Below are 20,463 nucleotides of genomic sequence, written 5' to 3'. Positions count from 1 at the left end.
GGATGCTGTCAGTTTCACAGTTGTCTAGCCTGTTATGCAGAAGCACTCGCATGTAAGTTAGACTGTAGTAGCCTATACAGTTCTATTCAGCAATTAGCAAATTAAATGACTATCCCATCACAGTGCCACTCATCACACCTAGCCTAAATGTTTTCATTAAAATTATATGAAAACATAGAAGCATCCAACTCCAACTCCCATCATACTCCTTGCTTTAACTCGTGATCACTCTCTTCCTGAGATGCTCGCGCCCAACTCAGCATCACCAAGCACGCGTAGGAAGGCGCGCCCGTGAATTGTATAAAGTGTGTGCGAAACCAAAGAACGCGTCACAGCTCATTCAATTCCCAGTCAGACGCCGACTAGCACAGAGACAACCATGGTACGTCTACATTTAACAATTATGCGACCTTTGGTTAATAGCTCTTGAAGCTTCCTTTTTATATTGTGTGATCAGTTTAACGTATTCAGCTATCTTGTTGTATGGCCATGCAGTCACCAGGTTAGCACTTTGACGCCTTTATCAGTTGCGCCGACTGGGTTGAGCAGTGTTTGGTGTAGAATCTGCTTGATTCAAATTGTTTGCATCATGGTTGTTGCAGTCCCATTGTTCTTGGCCATAAGTGATCTAGAGATGTATTTGTCCCCCTTTGACGAACGCTAAGAATTTGGCCTGAAATTTTAAGATGGAGTAGAAGCGACCCAAAAACAACTGGCGCCATTTCCTCTCACGCATTATTTCCGCAAATTAAGGCCGTAGGCCGTTTTTTCTGCCCAAGCTGCATTACCATCTCAGCAGTCCTCTGCAGACAACATATCTGCTTAGTGTTTTTGTATTTCATTTTGAGTAGGCCTATTGTTTGGGCATTGTTAAACGAGACCCCATCATCGCATTCCAGTGTAGGCATCCTTCTTGCTAGTTAACCCGCAGGCTACAAATGGTGCCGAGCCTGCTAGCTAGTCATTTCGACTCCATCCTTTGTCTCCGAATGGTCGCCTCAAGCATTTTCTACGTACAAATGAATGTTTGAATGCCGGGCACTATAAATCAGGTGGAGGCCTACCGGTGTTTGCTGATCATATTGGTGCAGATTTTGACTCGTCGGTGTGTCTAATCGGAACACTAACGTTTTGCGGCTTAATTTAGCAGATGTACGAAGACTGCATTTATGACCCCACCCTAATTCCCGGTGCAGTTTCAACTCACTAACTGTTTTGCACGTCTCTCCACCGGCCTTAGAATAGGTCGATATTGTTTATGTAGTAAGTAAAGGCCGTTAACAGCTCCGTTCCCTCGGAGTACATGTAAGGTAGTTTGCTTTTTGGTATTTGCTTTACTGACGGGAAAATGGCCTGTCTGCGTGTCAAGCTGAGTGCACGATGCAAGGCGCTTCCTGGTTTGTAAAATGTTGCGGTGACTCGAAAGCAGCCAAGTTCAATCGAATGATTGGATACATTGTACACTTTTCCAAGTGCGTCTCCGAATTTTATAATTACATTTTGTGGAATAGGCCTACGTTCGTTTTCCCAGACCAAACTGGCCGGACAGTGGACGACTTGGCCCAGTCAGAAAAAAATGCTCCATTCAATCATGAGTGTCTATTTCTCGGTACAGACATCGAATGCAAGCGGAATGTTGACCAGTTATGTCAATCTAGTTTCACATTGAGTCATCCCTCAAATTAGACTGACAGTTAGCGCCAAATTCACTGGCTTACTTTTTGTGTGCAAATTATCCTTCGTGTTAAGCATTTTATAGTAGTTACATCTGACAAATTCCTTCATTTGAATATTAATGAGAACGTCATGGTTTACTATTAAATCTCTTCCAGTGTTGGATCGTGGCTTTCTCTTAAGGGTAGGAGCGCTGTCTTGTACGAAGGAAACGCCGGTTCCGGTTCAACGGCATCCAGCTTTCTTTGCCTTTCTAGGTCGCCTGTTTTCTTGAACTTGTCTTGAAACACAAGGGCCCGTAGTTTTCGTGGTTATCTGTATTGTTTCCTGCTCCAGTGCACACGTTGAGTGACACGCTGTCATCGCACTTTCTGGTGTTCAGCGGCATGAGTAGGCTATCCGGTGTAGCCTATTATGTTGGGGTGTTACCTGAACCTTCAGAATTTGCTAACGTCACTTGGTACTTTATGACTAGAGGTAAGATGGTGGTAGCCCTGAGACCGCATAGCCCATCAGATGGGGTTAGCATTCGCTTTGCTTTCTGAATCTAAGTACATTTCCTGTTTGTCTGATTTTTAGGGGCTGTCCATTTTCATTCATTTTCTGTTAAAGTCCCTGATGGATTACAGCACACCTAACCACCTATGTTGGTCATGGTCAAGGCTGTCAGACAATACTACTTTTAAAATATGAATGTGATTGTGTCATGTGGCTTTTGGTCTGTCTGAGTCAGGCATCAACTGCTGGCATTGCCCATGTATATTGCAGTGAGGTGCCTGAACATGCTCACTTCTACCAGTCCTTGTGCTCACACCCTTTGCAAAGCTTTCCACACCCCTTCACCACACGCACATTCCTTTCAAAGTGGGTCACCCTGCTGCTGATGCCTGGGCCCTATGTAACCTTAGGCCTGTCTGCAGACAAGGAAGTGCTCTCTGAACATTATTTTGAAGCACCAACACACAATGAAGATCAGGTTAAGGCTAGATGTGAGCTGTCTCAACGGCTCTTCCTTTGCACTTCCTCAGTGCTACTGTTTTTTCTTCCCATGATGCCTTGTGGTGTTGGTTGGCCCCCCTCATTCCTTGCTATGGGCAGAACACGGCATTGTGCTGGATTGCGCCCTGTTGTCTGCTAACTTGCCGTTTAATTCCCCGCCTTTGGACTTTGTCACCTGTTGCGTAAACTAATGGAAATCTGAAGACCTGTGTAGAATTTATGGTCTTGTTGATATGACAGACTGTTTCTTAATTGCCACATAAGCTGTATTGTATGGCTAGGTGGTTTCTGTCTGAACTTGTTTCTGTCTCTTCCCATCTCTTTCCCTGTATGGTCACAGTGTATGTCTTAGCGTAGTATTTGGTACTTGTAAGCAGACGTGTTTATTTTAACACAAGATGGTCAGCAACTGTAAATCTTTCACTTTGCCATTGGTTGTTTTCATTGCGCTCCCTCTTGCTCAGAGGCAGCCATTTATGCTCAGCTGACGCACACGCTTTCCCTCTATTCTCTAAATCAAGGTTTGGTTGCGTGTTGCAAAACATTTGAGGAAGTGCTTCTCTTCCTGGCTCTAGTCGGTTTCTTATGCCACGCCACCCTGTCGGTGACTGTGTGGGCGTCACGTGATCTCGGATGAATGGTGAGCTTTGTGCTGCACCCAAACCCATCCTTTGGTGTCTGAAAAAAGAATGCTGCTCCGAATCTTGCCCAGGGTCTGTAGGAGATGGTGCCGATGTGTCCTATAGGCTCAAGGAACAAAACGTTTCTCTTACCTTAATACCATTCTCTTCAGAGACATGTGCGGAGTTCCATTTCACTTGTCTGCCTCACACTACCTGCCCTGTAGTTTGACATCCATTGTCAGGGATTTCCTAACCATTCAACTGTCTGCTGCCACCATGTGGTTCTTGTTTGCAAGTGCAGCCTCTAGATAGATGACATTTCCATTGGCCCAACCATATTGGGCAGTCTCCTTTTTAAGTAGTGCATCATATTTGAAAAATGGCATTTGCAAACTGACTGGGCCCCAAAATAACCTGTGATGTATACCCCTGTTGCCACAGCAGACAGCCAAAGCATTCACTTTAAGGCTGCATTTCAGCACTGGAATATTGTTGCCATTCTGAGTCACAGTCGACCTGACTAACCTTGATCTCTGTATTTATGCACCAGGCTTCTGGGGTTAAAGTAGACGAGAATGTGCTCCACCTCTTCAATGACATGAAGGTGCGCAAGGCCAACCTCAGCGAGGACGAGAAGAAGAAGAGGAAGAAGGTGGTTCTCTTCTGTCTGAGCAGCGACGAGAAGAAGATTGTCGTGGAGGAAGGCCGCGAGATCCTGCAGGGCGACGAAGGCGACCCCTACACCAAGCTCATCAACATGCTGCCCAGTGACGACTGCCGCTACGCACTCTATGATGCCACATTTGAGACGAAGGAGACCAAGAAAGAGGACCTGGTCTTTATCTTCTGGTGAGTCATGGTAGCCCTCAGCCAGATGGGATCGGTTGTTGAGAAGTTTATTTCAGGCCACTGGGGTTCCAGAATTAGTGATTGTACTTTCCCAATTACTTTTGCGTGTTCACTGTGTGTTGCACAGCAGGTAGAGGTTGTCTTCCTTCCTTCCCAACCACCCAAGTGTCAGGTGTATAGCTCTAGCTAAAGCTTAATTCTGTTTTCAGGGCTCCTGACTCGGCTCCCTTGAAAAGCAAGATGATCTACGCTAGCTCCAAGGATGCCATCAAGAAAAAGTTCACAGGTGAGTCACTGACTTTTTGCATGTACACCATATTCCTGTTTTAACTGGAATAATGGCAATATTCCAATTGCGTATGTAATGTGCATGCATACGTCATGTAAACACATTAAGCCAATTATGATCACATTCTGACTCCTTAAAACCCAATCAAGACCTTTGGCATATGTCTGTATTAGCCAGAATATTGAGGCAAGTAAACAGATGAGTTGGAAAATGCCACACTTTATGTGTTCAAACCTGAGCGTTTGAATGTCATGGAATTCATCGATGGGCAAAAGCATCACGATAGTGACTTCTTTAAAAGGGTGTGCAACAAACTCAGAGGCAGGTTTTGCACATGTTGTGGACAGATCTAACCTGATTCTGCCAGATGGAGAACAGTTCTTCTAATGCCTTCGTTTAACATACAATTAAGTTAGGGAACGTGACTAACGTTAAGATGTTAACTTACCATTTGCATGTGACATGAACCTAATCAACGTCAATTCCCATCAAGTTTTCATGGTAGGCCCTACACTTCTGAAGAAAGTATATTCCTCCATTATGAACTGGAATCAGCCGTGGAGGATGTCTGTGTCGTTCATTCCTCCCAGCTGCATGGCTGAGACTCATAGCTTCACAGCTTACCCAGGAATACTTTCTAATTTGAATAAAACTTGCGCGATAGCTATGCTCATCTCTGTGGATGCAGTCATGTTTTTTGTTGCGTCACACCTCAACCCGCCTCAAAGCCAACGCTGATTGGACGTTCGTTTGGTGAACTGCTCCAAATTCTCTAACGGAAAGTATCCAGACTGCTCTGCGAGTGAAACCCTGAAGCTCGCGAGATCAGGATGGTCTCACGAGGCTAGGACGGATCAAAAACCAGTGGAGAACCCTCAAAGCGAATTAATAGAAGGCTAAAAGGCAAAACGGTAGCTGCTGTAATCCAGCCGATTTCACCTAGATCATGGCCATGGATGAAATTCAGGAACTGACACTAAGCTGTCCTGACGCAGCCACTACTACTGTATGTTACATATGCCAATTAGGGCTGTGTACTGGCAAGAATCTGGCGATACGATACCCATCACGATACATGGGTTACGATTCGATACATTGCAATATATTTCAATACTGTGCGAAAGGCGATATATTGCGATTTTCTAGTTCTAACTTTAGAAAAACTTATTATAAAAGACACCATCATGCATATAAAATGTAAGTAAATAAGTTTACTTTAGACAAACAATTCAGTACACTGTACAGTACAGTTCTGCCATGTCAATAACAAAATAAAGTGCTTGCATGTAAACTATTAAAAAAAAATCAATATGTAAATCAATTGCTGAATAAAATATTGTGGGTTTTTTTATTTTATTTTATTGATATTTTATTACACCCCCTAATGCCAATTAACATAAATGTTCCTGTTGCTCAATATTCTGCCACACATCTAAAATTTCCCTCAGAATAAAGGATCTATCCCCTAAATGTTTTATTCTGAATATTGCCTTAACCAGAATATGGACCCTACCCTAATCGAAATATGATGTACATGTTACCATAGTCATTGTAATGGTCATTGTAACAGGTTTCATTGGCGCCATTTTTGATGTCACTTGCTGTTATTTTCCTCTGTGTACTTACATTTGGTTCACTTTGCAGGCATCAAACACGAGTGGCAGTTGAACGGTTTGGACGACATCAAGGACCGGAGGAGTCTGGCTGAGAAGCTAGGTGGCACATCGGTGGTCTCCTTGGAAGGGAAACCCCTCAACGAATGAGGACAACCTCCCTGTGGGGCTTAGCTGTTCATTCCAACAGGGTGGGGCAGCAGGAGAGGCAGGATCATTGGTGGGACTGTAAAGGGGCAATATTTGCGGGTGGGGTGGGTGAGAGGGACTGTTTCCAAACACCACACAATTTTAGGCTGTCATTCCGGTTCATATTCAAGGGACGAAAACACAAAAAAAGGAAAAGGACATTGAAAAGATTTTTAAAAAATGAAGGAGAATGATTGATTATAACTTGAGAAATTAATATGTGCTGACAGGTTGGGTTATTTTTTTTTTGTTTCTCATTTCCATTAGTGCTGGAGAGTCGGACAGGGCAGCAACCGTTGCAATTTACTACAATTGATTCCTGCAAAATTCAGTTCCTTGCCGTTTTTGTTACTTTCCTTTTTTTGCCAAACCTCTTGGTATGTTTTTGTATGTGTGTGCACTTGAGACTATAGGAAGAGTAGAGACGGAAACATTTCACTCCAAAAGAATGATTGCACGTGAACAAAAAGCATTCTGGGATTTTTCTTTTTTTTTTATCCCCCACCCTGCCCCTTATTTTGTTGGGGTTTTGTTTTTTTATTTCACAACCATTTCCAAGTTTCAAACCAGGGCATCATTGTGATAATATTGAACACACTCTTCACTTGTGTTAAAAAAAAAAAAAAAAAAAAAAAAAAGGGGAAGAAATGGGGAGGGGGGGGGATGTAGGAACTGGTAGAGTAGGTGACGTCTGTTTGAAATGAGCTGAAGGTTGCTGGGGAGTGATTGTTTGAACAGCCTGTGTACAGATCTTACGAGGGTTATTGGCTTGTGGATGTTTTGTATTGTCTCCTTATCTCTAATAAAAAGGCACTAAATTAGTTCTCGTCTTGGCTTGATTTTCAAATGAATGACCTGTTGGGTAGCATGGTGTGAGGATGTGCTGTCATCCATGATGTAGTAATTCGTATGATCCTGGGATATTTCAATGCAAGTTTAGTAATGAGTTGTCAGATTGTTGTATTAATCCTCCATAATCGGAATAATTTAGCCTTTTGTAGTTTTTCGTTGGGTTTGTTTTGCCTTTGAACACTGTATTGGATTATTGTGGCAAAAAGTGAGGTCATGCAAAAAACACCATAAAATATTGTCTATATTGCCCTTCCATAGTCGCTAGTTGATTTTGTCCAAGGTCTTGGATTCTAAAGGGCTTTCTAGTCTTGTCCATATCTGCATTATGATCTTCAAGAGGACTACAGTGACCAGTCAGATGTGGATGGTCTCATTTGAACTCATGTATTCCCATTCCCATTGTAATGCAAATTCATTGGATGCTGTGGTGGTAATGACCTGAATGAAAAATGGATATAATCTTTGGATAAGTTTGTAGTTACAAATAATTATTTTGTTTCAAGAAAAGTTTTTCTTTTAGTGGCTACAACTGGTAATGAAGCACCATTCCGCCTGCTAATGGGCAGCCGTAGCCTACTGGTTAGCACTTCGGACCTGTAACCGGAGGGTTGCCGGCTGAACCCTGACCAGTAGGCACGGCTGAAGTGCCCTTGAGCAAGGCACCTAACCCCTCATTGCGCCCCGAGCGCCGCTGTTGTTGCAGGCAGCTCACTGCGCCAGGATTAGTGTGTGCTTCACCTCACTGTGTGCTGAGTGTGTTTCACTAATTCACGGATTGTGATAAATGCCGAGACCAAATTTCCCTCACGGGATCAAAACAGTGTATATATACTTATATACTTATACTTAATGAATTAACCATAGGCTTATGATTCTACCAACATGGCTGATATGGATGGGCATTTGATTTTCTGACCAGATCAATGGGTGCATATCAGTTTTAAATTGGACCTTGATGTCCAAGTCCAGTCTTCAACACATTTGGTGGCCTACTTGTGTCATTCTATAAAGTGTGTTTGGCACTCTCAAGCCTTATTGTGAAAATATACAGCATCAACATTTGACCACAAGAGGGCGCCACACACCCATTTGTATGCTGCGCTGTCTATTCACAGTGTGATTTTATTTCCAGGGATGGCACTTACCAAGCGAAACATGCCCTTAGTTTTACAGACTGATATTTTAACAACAATTGTCATGTGGATAATGATTGCATAATTACATACAAGACAGATATTTCAGAAAGACATCTTTAATTAAAATAGAAGCATTTTAAATAATTTTTACCCAACATCAAGTGTCCCCAAAACCAGGCCCTTTGAAGCTATCCATTTTAAGCAGTCACACGTAATATCTCTGCAACTACATTTGCTGAGTTGAATATGAACCATTATAATTTGGAGTAAGAAGTGTCAATGAGTCAGAGTCAGATACAAGAAACAGAATACCACAATTACATGTGTAGCTCAAAACACAGAATGAGTCAAATCTACATCAAAACGTCATAGATTCTGATTTGTCAGTGGTTTCAGAACGATTTTGTGGGCATATTTAATTAAAATATCAAAATGAGTGTGTTCCATTATGAAATGTAAACAAACCCTTTAGACATTAATCTTATGAATTGCAGCAAAGGCACCTAAAGAGTATAAAGTCCTGATCAGGCACAAGGGTATCGTGGGTCAAATTCTCAGATCCAATTTGGATTAAATAAAGTGTAGAAAAATAGTTTAGGGGATAATAGTGTTCTTCAAAGACTAACATGGACTCCACATTAAACCACATTAAACCTTAAAACTCACTGCAGATGGGCTGAAAATACAAATCACAACAGACACTGCTATTTTTGTCCTTTGTTGTCACCAATCCTGTCTGCCATCAGTCTTTGCTGCAATCCACCTGGTTCCCGTGAACCCAGTAGCAGATCTGCGCAAACTTGAGGGGGGTGAAGCGCACCGCCACGTTATAGTCCCGGTTCTCCCCGTCGATCTCCAGCCACTGGTGTCCAGAGAAGATGCCGATGACCTTCCTCTCCCAGCGCTCCAGGCTGTTGTCCCACACGCGCCCGTACACCCCAGAGCCGCTGGCCCCTGGCCGTGCGTCACAGTGCTGGTAGATCAGGTCGTTGGACTCGTCCTCCACCGGGCAGAAGCGATACACCAGCTCGCCCGGCCGGTCGCTGTCGAAGCCCGAGAAGTGGATTCGCTTGCCGGCCAGGTCTTGGGCCGAGGGGGCCACGGCCATGCGCATGAAGGGCCGGCGGTGGGGCCAGCGCAGCTCCAGCAGAGCGTAGTCGTAGTCCATGCTGACCTCAAGGGGCCCCTGGATCCAACCTTTGGGGACGCGCGTTCGCTTGACGCGCACCCAGCGCACCAAGGGCTTCTTTGAAGGAGTGCTGGGCAGGGTGACGTTGACCAGGGAGGAGGGCGGGATCAGGAAACCCACCCGGAGCTTGCGCGCCCCCTTCACGTAATCCTTCCCGTCGTGCACGCAATGGGCGGCGGTGAGCACGTGTCGCTGGGACACCAGGACCCCCGTGCACCCGGTGGAGATGCGCACGGCCGTGGAGAAGGGGTAATCCAACAGGAAGTGGTCGCCGCGGATGTTGAAGCGCCCGTCCGCCCCGTAGATCTGCCGCTTCTGCCGCCGCCGGCGCCCGGTGGAACCCCGGCGCCTCCCAGTGGCCAAGAAGGGGACCGCGGGTTCGGGCCTCCACTCGGCCTCCTCGTCCTCGTCCAGGTCCACGGCGGTGAGGGTGCGCGAGCCGTTAGAGTAGAGCGTCTCGAAGGCCAGCTGCTCGGCCAGCTCCTCCGGCCTGGCCTGCTCGCCCCGGTGGAAGCAGCTGGCGTTGCAGTGCGTGGTGAAGTCCAGCTGGGCCTGGGCACTGAAGCGGGAGCGCACAAGGGGCAGAGGGGTGTGCGCCACCAGGGAGGGGATGTGGAGGGCCGCAGGCTGGTGGGGCAGGACACAGGACACCCAGGACAGGGGCAGCAGCAGACAGACGAGCAGGAAGGAGCAGCAGGGATGGGAAGACATCGGCGTGTGATCAAGAGCCATGGCTGTTCGCAGGCTGTCCTGAAAGGAGACATTGATCTCTCAAAATTCAAAAACATCACAGCAGTACAAAAGGCCCCTAAAAAGTATACCCACGCTGCTTCAGGCGCCAGTGAAAGAGCCACCATTCAAGCTTGGCGATCAGCAGACTGCTAAGCTGATTTATGATGCCTTGCGGGCCAATTCAACACATTCAGCAGTCCAACACATACCATGGCAGTCTTTTTCATATCGTCTCCAATTCATACATCTGCCATATTTCAACTACATAGCTGCAGGCCATAACACCTTCATCAACACACACCAGGCCAAACCCCACCTTCTGTCAGTCTGGCTGTCAGCTTTTCAACCACTCCTCAACTAATGTTGAATTATTCAAGCTTTGCTGTGTTTCTTCTGGCAAATACAATGTAATACTTAAGTCAGCCATATTGTAACTTTTATAATGATACTGGCTGGATCTGAGGTGGTGTGTTTGTATGTGTGTCCATGCCTCTGTCCACGGTCGATGCTGTTATGACAACCTAGTATAAACTCTCTAGTTGGTCAATAAAACACCACTGACTGAATGAAAGTGGTTCCTATCTATTTTCTTTACATTTGTAAATTCGATTATGGAAGAGCAACCACAAATGTGATGGGTTTATCAAATTAACAAGCTTCAAAGCATAAAGGGCCAAAATATGTAGAACTTACCATAAACCCAGTATCCATTAAAGCATAATGCATTATAGTGATATATATGAGCATGTACATACGCCAGATACACAAGCATTATTAATGAAGCTTCTATTGAGTATCATATGGCTCCATAAAGCATAGTTGGTGAATAAACATTTAACATAAATAAATATGTTCATGATTATTGTTATTATTCTGTTCATTCTGTTTAGTCTAATAATAATGTGTATTTATTTTATTTATACCATATGACTAAACTGTTATTTTAATGTTAATGTAATGTTTATTGATGTTATTGTAAGTCGCCTTGGACAAAAGTGTCTGCTAACATAAACATGTCAACAGTTCCATTACCAAGTATTAAGCTTTACTGAGCATGTTGTTTCTTCAGGATGTAAGGGCTTTTATTATACATTGTAACACTTAAGTGCAGTCATTACTATGTGTAAATGTACATGTAAAGCATGTAACGCATATGTAATGCATTAGATGCGTGTTTACTACTCTTTGTAAGTATTGGGTTTAAGTAGCCTACAGTGTTACTGGAGAATGCATACAAAGCCTTTGTGGTACCTTTAGTAATTAGTCATGCTCTTAGCAATAAAATCTAATTTGCAGGGAATCCTTTTTTCTATTCATTCAAAGATGGCAAGTGTCACTACATCATGGCAAGTGCAGCTAGTTACATGTGCAAGTGTCACTACATCATGGCAAGTGCAGCTAGTTACATGTGCAAGTGTCACTACATCATGGCAAGTGCAGCTAGTTACATGTGCAAGAGGGAAAGAAAGAAAGGGAAAGAACTAGCACTGACAAACACATGATGTAAGAATATGGGCCCTGAGGCTCTTGTGGCCAAAGTGGGCGCAGGTGTCTGAGAGTGAATCACCACAGGTCGAGACACGACTCTGATGAGCTCAACACCAGCAGAGCAGGAGAGGGGTCACCCAGGGCACACACCATAACCCCACAGTACATGGATCTTCCCTTTTTACTGACTTTCTGACATAACTCTTGTCTTCCTGTAGAGTAATAGTAAAACGCTATGATACATGGCATGGATGACAATGGTCCAGGACACACCAATTAGGTCTTCTCTAAAGTGTTTGCCTAGCTACTTACATTTTAACTACTAGAATTTAGACAAAGGTCATTCTCCACTGTTAAAAGATATAGGTACATTGTCACCCCTGAACAATAAATAGCCCATCGGCCTACCTAAAGCTGTAATGACACAGAATCAGGAGTATTCCCAGTTCCCATTTCCAGGCAATAGGACCTTTATCACTAATGATAACAAAGGAATTCTTAATTGTGTGCAACTTTTGCCCTTGCTCTTCACTCCCCTAACAATTTCCACCCACCATGACTAGATACTAAACGTATCTTTGACCCCTTGCGATGCCTCTGGAATTCCCTGAGAGGAACCTGTTTCCCAGACCACTGCTTTGTTCAGAAACCCACCCACCTCGTTGTCTTTTGTTATCTCATAGATCTTGATTGAATACTCAGCAAGCCCGTGTCCACTCCTTGAGTTGTTGGTAAACTCACGGACAACGCGTTCTGTTTGCCCAGTCCTCAATTTCACGCGTCGACAACTCGTTTTGCCGTAAAACCGTGGCTACCGTGGCTACAAACTCGTCAAACTTTGTTCATTGTTCCCATGCATTCCATACAATGCAAAGTTCGCAGACTTTGACACTGCATAAGGTTGACAGAACAGCTAAAAGAACCCTCGGTGTGGGCAAAATTTCATTCCACGCATAGTCATTTCAACAGACTACCGAATTAAATATTTGTGGAAGAGATTTATGAGAAGAGCCATTGTGCATTTGGGCTACTGTTGAATGTAAGGGTGGTACTCTACCTGATAAGAAAATCGACATACGTTCACATTTCAGTCATGCTCCTCTTCCTCGTGAACACCGGGTATGTTAATTCTCAAGTGAAGTCTCATCTCGCCAGAGATTTTGACAGGTCCAGCTGATCTCCCCAAGATTCGACTGAAATGATATTTGGATCGACGACGGTTCGATCACTCTTCAGAGTTATCTGTCCTAGTTCCTCGAGTGGTAGAAAAGTCAAAGGAGCATATTTTCCGAGTATGGGATAGCCTACAGTTCCTCCGTCCCATGAGAGACAGGCAACTAAAAGTATTGTGGGACCGCTGCTGCTGGAGCGGATAGGCAAGACGCTGCGCTTGCTCACACGGTCCTAGTGCCGTTTCTGCTACACCAACTTCTCTTCTCATAACTTAAGGGATGGGTGGTGGGAGGGTTTTGATTTCTATAAGACTCACCAGCAACTGTAGGTCAAGTTCATTGTGCTTCTTGCATATTCAGGGAATAAAATAACCAATCATTGAAGAGGTTGGGGGCATAGGCTATAGCGTCTGTTAGTAATTCCAGTCACTCCCATAAAATAGTGATGTAGGTCTATACAGGATTACCAAATGTCATACGGTATAAACCTTTCAGACAACACAATTAATGTATTTCATGTAATGGTGGAGAAACAATCATTTCTATCACAGGTAAGGAAACTTATTTCACTTGAGTTGAACAGTGGCTTTAAGGGGCAACAGCAGTCCACTGGCTGGCTAAATTCCAGGGATGTCTGGGCATGTTGTGGCCAAGTTGACAGATCCACCAACCCACATAACCTTCTGACCTTGATCTCATTGAAGTCCTCTTCTTCTCACACCTCAAGCAGATATGTGGAATTTGAGACTCTCCTCTTGTCCAGTGGAAAGCCTGACCCTGTGCTCACCACGCCTCTGGAACAGATGTGTTACACAGGAAGTGCTTCAGATAGACCCAAAGCCACAGTGTCCAAAAACCTAATGAACACATCAAATGCTAAAACGTGCATGACTACTCTGTCCTGGTGTCCAAATTACTTTGGAGAGTCACACTACAGGATGCCTATGTTTCACACAGACAGAGATCACACTACGTCTGGGCTGTCCACATATAGGCCATTTCAGGTCAGTCATCTCAGTGATATGAACACTTTGTTGTGGAGACATCGGGAGAGACAATCAAGCTATGAGTCATCAGGAAGTTGTGGGCTCAGTCTTGTGGGGGCAGTAAGAGCACGGGCCCCAAGTCTGGGAAAGGTCCTCTTTGAGCATGTGTGAATTGGTGAGGAACCACAAGAAAGCAAAGCCCCGCGATGCTATCACACTCCGAAGGGGGTGGGTTTCATGGCACGCGAGAGAGAATCCCCTCTGCGCGTGTATGTATTAGCCTGCAACCATCTGCTCCCTTCGTCTGGTGCACTCGCTCTCTTTCATGCTCCCCGAGTCCCGCATCGGCCACCTCCAGTCGCAATGGAAAAGAGTCATAAAAGAGCCAAAAGCAGTCACATGTGGGTACTGCTCTCCTGCTCAGGCTTTCATTAGAACCAAGACCGACGCAGCCTTAAAAAAAAAAAAAAAACACGCTGCCATGCAGTCTCCAACCCGACTGGAATCCAGTGTGCTGGACAGTTCCCAGCTCCTTTTACAGTAGGCTTGTTGTTCTTGACCTGTGCTGGCTTCAGGCCTCAGACATAGTGGGGATGGGGGGGGTAGGGGCAGGGGGGCTGTAAATGGTGCACTTGGGAGGGGGCCCTCATGCAACAAGTCCAATCGTCCAGAGTTCCCTTTCTGTCACCTCGGACATCAGAGTCCTGCACTGTGGTCATTCCGGTCTTTATGATTCACTTGCACAAACACAGCAGACGTTCAATTAAATAGGCTCCACGTGACGGGCTAAGTTTGGAGCGGCACTCTGCACTCCCAACACCTCACCCCTTAGAAATGTGCAGAGGGCAGCCTAACCAAAACAATCACAGCATCAAATCCAGTCGCACCGCCAGTGCATGAGGCTTTCACTCAACTACAGAAGCCGTCTTAGGAGCTTTACAGAAGCTGAGACAACGCACATCCTCAGGGCGTCTTAAAGTTGGTTTAGGGGAGCTGCTTGGGTGAATCCAATTACTGCCGAGGGTGTTTGGGGTAGGATTGATTCAGCTGAGAGGAAACTGTAAAGATTCCATATGTGTGAGTTTAGCGCAGGGTATGTGTGAACAGGCATACCGACAATATCCATGGAAACGACCGACTTAGAGAGCACAAGTCAATGCCTGTGTGAGAGCAAGCTTCTGTGGCATTCTATTCAATCCCCCGTGTGCAACATTGTGGCCTATTAGAATTGCTAAGGTGCTCGGCCAGAGTGCCACCAAAATGGAGGATTTGTTTGTCGCTGTAAAATGAGAAGGCTATAATGGGATATAGAGTTCTTTTAGGAGTCTATATCTTCCCTCAGGGGAGGACTCCTGCCTCAAGTCTATTCAACAGAGCTCCACTGAGACAGTCCACACAATCAGACATTTCATCCTGGCCATTTCCACACATAAAGAAACCCTCTCATCCACATATACACAAAACAGACATACACACACAAGCATAGACAAACAGCAGGCAAACCTTTTCCAGAGCCATTCTTTTATATTCAATACCACAGTTATACAATACCACAGTAGGCCATATTGCATGCTCCACTCCCACTGCCTTAACACCTTCCCTGGGCCATACCTACACACCTACACAAACACACACACACACACACACACACACACACACACACACACACACACACACACAGCCCGCTACTGGTGGCAAAGCGCATAGCATAGGGCCTTTGCATCGGCAGGCCGTCTGGAGTCCAGTGCATCGCTGGAGTGCAGGTGTGCGGCTCGCACCACTGGTGGGCTGGCAATCTGGGGTAATCTGGCCCTGTTGTGATTGCTCAGCTGACACGGCGGCTGTCTTACAACAGCTCTCAATGTGAGCGGGGATTATTAACGAGATCACAGGGCTTTCTCTGTGTGCTCCTTTAATCCCATAATTGGCCCACAGAAACAAGGCAGTGGTCAGATCTCGCAGCGGCCGACTGAACCTTTCATAACACCGGCCCCCTCGCTCTTGACCCTCCCAGCTTGAGATTGCTGTCCTTCTGAGTTTTAATGTGCTCCTCGGAATGCCGCGGCTCCCAGTGACTCTTCAGCAGGCCCTGGGCGGTGAACACAAACAATGTCCCCTTTCTGCACTCGGCCGCTCGCTCAGTGCTTCTTCACGTCCCGCCCGGCCCTCTTTTATGATCGCCCGGGTGTTTTATTTCTCCCTCCCCGCCGCCGCACCAAAGGCCTCTCTGCGTGAGCAGCAGCCCGAGCGATCAGGCCCACTTCATCTCCCCCTGTTCCCTTCCTCTCGTGGAGCGGCCCCGCTCTCAACATGTGCTATTAGCCTTTCCAATAACATGCCTGCATGAGAGATTTGGTCTGCGTTCTTTTTCCATTTCAAAACGTTCCTCTTTTGTCTGAAAACAACCAACTGATATGGTCTCTCTCTCTCTCTCACACATTTTTTTTACCCAGTGGTGCAAGGACTCTGTTCATCTTGTTCATCAGTCCACCAGGCAGTTGCTCTGTCTGCCTTTCCTGAGCTCCCCAGTACTCCTGCCGGGCCAGGAGGGTATGCACAGCGCTACACTTCCCTCGCACGATGAGGTCATCTTCAGTTTGGCAGCGTGGAGACGTGAGTGGAAAACAGGGGAAAACACTGTTAGTGAAAACAAGGGCAGGAATGCTCGATGAATCATTCTTATCACTTTGACGGAGAGAGCGAAGGCTGCCTGAGACAGAGCTGGTATGCTGGCATGGCTTCAGGGTTGGAGGGGTAGATGGAGACTGTTTCAAGAATCTTCAGTTGAGTTGTTATCACACCAGTGGGCAGGCAACTTCAAACAGTATCTGCTACAACTCACGACATGCTGTATAACAGAGTCTGCCCTGTGCTTTGGTTTATCTTGTTGTTTGTCCTCTATTTTCGGGCACCTCATATGTCCTGATGTTCTCAAATTGGCAAAGCAAAACTCTTCTGCCCAAGTACTTCATACCATGAGCTGCTCTTGGACGAGATGGGTGTGAATTTGAATCTGACGCCTAAGAAAGCATACCAACTCCACAAGTGGCAACATAGATAAGGTATGGGATTGTACATGCCAGAGACAGTTTGGGAATTTATATCTAATTACAATGTCAGAAAATCATTATGTGTCTGCATTGCACCCGCGGGCAGGAGCAGCAGGCTGACGTACACATGGGCTCGCGCCGACTTGCACTGAGGGGCGTATACAGTAACACACAGTAAATGTTTATTATTTTTCCTGCACCAGAAGCCAGCTGATAAAACACACATTGCCATGTTCGGGGTATCTGACGCCTGGTATTTTTCACAGGTTCGGTGCTCCGCATACATTGTCACACAAGCTGCAGCCTGCACCTCTGATCATATCCCACCCACACTTATTCAGCTCTGATTTACAGGACGACCTGAGGAGCGAGCTGCTCTGTAGAAACCAATTCCAGATATGCACAGTCTTGCTGCTGTTCCCTGGTTTTCTAATGTGCATGGGCAAATGCTGCTGATGCCCTCCTAGTGCTAAAGAGACTCTTTAGTATCCAGCGGCTTACAGGAATTGCATTGGTTTGCCAATGAGTGTAGTATCCCAGAAAATGCCTCTTAAATAGTTTTGTGAATAGGATGTCATAAACTCTGAGGAAAATATATGTGATTGGATGTGATGTGCGACACTCTTGGTTCTCACAATAGCTCGGCTCTGTTGACTGTTGCTCTTGCCAAACAATTCATCACGATGCACAACTAAACAAAGCCAAGGTCCTTCATGTCCCCTGTTCACACAGAACAAACATTCACATAAATTGAAACCAGAGAGGCGGAGAGGTCTGCGTCTCCCAGATTGTCATCACTGTCGACGACTCGCCCTCTGTTCTCTCTCCGAGAGCTTGTGACATACAGTATCATCCGTCGGCGTGATGGATCCACAGGGGAAGCCAGCTGCGGAGGGGGGGGGGCTGCGGTCCAGGGCTCCACAACAACAGATGTTCGTCTACTGGGAGCCAGCATGAACTCCAGACACACCAGCACTAATCAATAACTTTGACCCTTGGAGAAGCCGGCAAGTCCTAGTCACACAGCATGAAGCCTTTGCATTTTTTGGACGACTCGGCCTAATGCTTCTGACTCAGTGAGGCCTGTACACCCTGCATGAGAACATTCCACTGAGTTAGGCAGTGGAACTGTACCTCTCTCTCTCTCCCTCCCCTCTTTCTCTCTCATTCTCTTTCCCCCTTATTCTCTCTGTCTCTCAACTGTCTCTTATTCTTTCTCACATCAAACAGAGATGATCTGTGTCCCCAGCGACTCTTGCCTTGACGAATAAGGATGAAAAGTGGATGGGAGTAGAGGTCATTCAGCCTTGCAGCTGAGCACACATAAATTACAGGAACTTGCAATAGCAGATTAATGAACACCATTTTGGATAATGGCCGATCGGTTAGCAAGTCTTCCGCTGCACCCGACCCTCAGCACCGAGGGGAGCGGGAAAGTCCACGAGCCAGACGTCCGCAGAAGACAAAACGATCCAACTTTCTCGTCAAAAAGAGGTGTCCAATTACTAAGGAACAACATGCCAAAATCCCCGTCTGTCCAGTGCAAGCGTGCAAGAGCACATGAAAACAGAGTCTCTGTTATGTAGCAACATATTGTTTACATCTGAGTCAGGCTTTTCAAAGAAGAAAGTGTACTCACCCAGACTTAGCGTTACATGCCTGTGTGTGCCTGCATGCGATTCACGCTGGTGGGTGATGGTGTAGGTGAGGGGGCCATGCCTGGCCTCGGCTGTGCCACTCAGGCTCACTGACTCAGAACCAGTCAAGAGCAAGATCCTAGATGGGACACATGCCCCTGTTAGTTCCCTCTTATGCATTTGTGTCATGTTAGGGACCACTTCCCATGCAGATTGGGTTTCAAATTTTTAGTGTGTCAACCCACACGTGGGACTTAATTTAGACGGACTCCAGTTATTTCCCGTCATCGACTAGTGGCACTCTCCCAGCCTCCACCCTCTTCTTCAAGCCTCATGCACTGAGTAACAATCAAATACAAAATGATTTAAACACAACAGCGTGTGCAGGGAGGGAGAGAACATTCTCAATTCAGAGGGGAATCAAAGGCCAGGAAAACAACTTCAAGTCATCAGGCGGAGTGGAACAGCTCTCCTATGAGCCCCTGATTAAATGGTCCAAGCTATTTACAGCTGACCTCTGGCTGAACCGTTCCAGAGAGTTGCATTAGATGCAGGTGAGAGTTAAAGCCAGAAGGCCTCTTTTTGCCAACAATAGCCTGATCCCCTGGTAAAGCCCACCATTAAGACTCCACCTGGAGTTCCTGTGGTGATATGATCGGCCTGTGTTTGGCCAGCAGTCCGTGCAAGCAGGCGAGCCGTGCGTGTACAGAGCCGTGTCAGTCGCCCTTGCTTGGACACTCATCTGTCAGTGCAGGCATGCCGGGGGCAGCGGAGCACGACGAGGGCCACCTGAGTCCTCCACGGAATGTTCTGGAATTTTATCAGTCCTGCTGGAGCCACTCCCCGCTGAACAAAGAGCCCTGCCATGGAAACGCAAGGGTGTATGAGCGAAGCATAAACTATAGCAGTAACTGAGACCTCAGTTCTGCCAACAGTGCTTCACAGCTATGTCCAAGCCCCCATGAAAATGTGAGCTCTGTAGGTATCCTCATGCAGAACTAATTAGCAGATGCTGATCAGGAGCAACCCAATCAGCAGACTATGCTCAGTGCCTGCTCCTCTATAATGAGATATTTCCCCACTGGGGCACTGAACTGTGTGAGTGCATCACAAAGAACATAAGCAAACACAGGCCTCCGCCTGTAATAAATCATGCTGCTCCACATGCTAAGTCTTAGCAGATTGCAGCACAGCACCAGACAGCTGCTAGCCAAGGCTAATCTGTGTAGCCAAGGCTAATCTGTGTGGTCCACGCTGGAAGCTGGAAAAATGGAGGATAAAATGTATGAAAGTATAAAAGGATAGCACTGTTTTATTATTTTAGTTTTACATTATTTTATCTCTCCTCATGTGTGTTGCTTTGATAAAGGTAGTTATTTGTCCTAAAGTGTAGGTTTCTTGAGTGTGATCTTTAATCTGATTCTGATTATCAATCAATTCCTAAACTGAAAAATAATGCGGATATGATTATTTTCCAAAAGTAGAAACTATGACAATGTTTTTTCTATTATCACATCTTGACTGGTTCACACAAATTATTTTTACATCAACAAAATGCCATGTGGCATTGTAACTAGGGTCATTGTATTTAACACAACATTTCTGTGTACAACCAATAAAACCATTGCTAAATAGAAAGCAACACTGATTGCACAGATCACCCCCTTAAGGATTCATATGTGGGTTGGGGAGTGTGGGTAAGCCAAAATGAGCACTCCCTAAAGTACAGCAATTAGGTAATCTGAGATGGCAAAGGGCCTTATTCACTCCTCGAGACCGTATTCCCTTAACAGGGCAAAGCAGATGAGTACGAGTAGTGAGCTCGGGGTCAGGGAAATTTTCATGTTTACCGAAAAAAGTGCAGAGTGGAGGGAGGGAGGACGTGGCTTCTCTTCCTGCTGCATTCTTTCCCTCATCAGGAATTCAGAGGTTTGGCAGGCATCTTTTATTATTGGATTTCTTCCCTCCTCACTTGGGAAGGACAA

The 20,463-nt window shown here is 45.8% G+C and overlaps 2 protein-coding genes across 6 annotated transcripts; one reads left to right on the top strand and one right to left on the bottom strand.

The window, feature by feature from the left end:
* Positions 1-240: 240 nt before the first annotated feature.
* On the top strand, positions 241-6,822 carry cfl1 (cofilin 1). Its single transcript, XM_048231266.1, has 4 exons — positions 241-382; positions 3,847-4,145; positions 4,355-4,431; positions 6,079-6,822. Exons 1-4 carry the CDS (start codon positions 380-382, stop codon positions 6,195-6,197), a joined length of 498 nt encoding a protein of 165 aa, XP_048087223.1. The 5' UTR covers positions 241-379; the 3' UTR covers positions 6,198-6,822.
* Positions 6,823-8,324: 1,502 nt separating this feature from the next.
* LOC125286301 (serine protease 23) lies at positions 8,325-18,816 on the bottom strand. 5 transcript variants are annotated; one of them, XM_048231259.1, is made up of 2 exons: positions 18,481-18,816; positions 8,325-10,163 (listed from the first exon to the last, which is right to left on the bottom strand). In XM_048231259.1, the coding sequence occupies exon 2, from the start codon at positions 10,143-10,145 to the stop codon at positions 8,967-8,969; it is 1,179 nt and encodes a 392-aa protein (XP_048087216.1). In that variant the 5' UTR covers positions 10,146-10,163; positions 18,481-18,816; the 3' UTR covers positions 8,325-8,966. The 5 variants fall into 5 exon arrangements, with proteins under 5 accessions (XP_048087216.1, XP_048087219.1, XP_048087217.1 ...); XM_048231262.1 differs by having other exon boundaries at positions 8,325-10,158; XM_048231260.1 differs by lacking the exon at positions 18,481-18,816 and adding an exon at positions 12,712-13,097.
* Between the last annotated feature and the right edge of the window lie 1,647 nt (positions 18,817-20,463).

The sequence above is a fragment of the Alosa alosa genome, chromosome 21 (genome assembly GCF_017589495.1).
Source record: "Alosa alosa isolate M-15738 ecotype Scorff River chromosome 21, AALO_Geno_1.1, whole genome shotgun sequence".
NCBI classification, from domain to species: domain Eukaryota; kingdom Metazoa; phylum Chordata; class Actinopteri; order Clupeiformes; family Clupeidae; genus Alosa; species Alosa alosa.
This window is presented reverse-complemented; position numbering and strand designations above follow the sequence as displayed.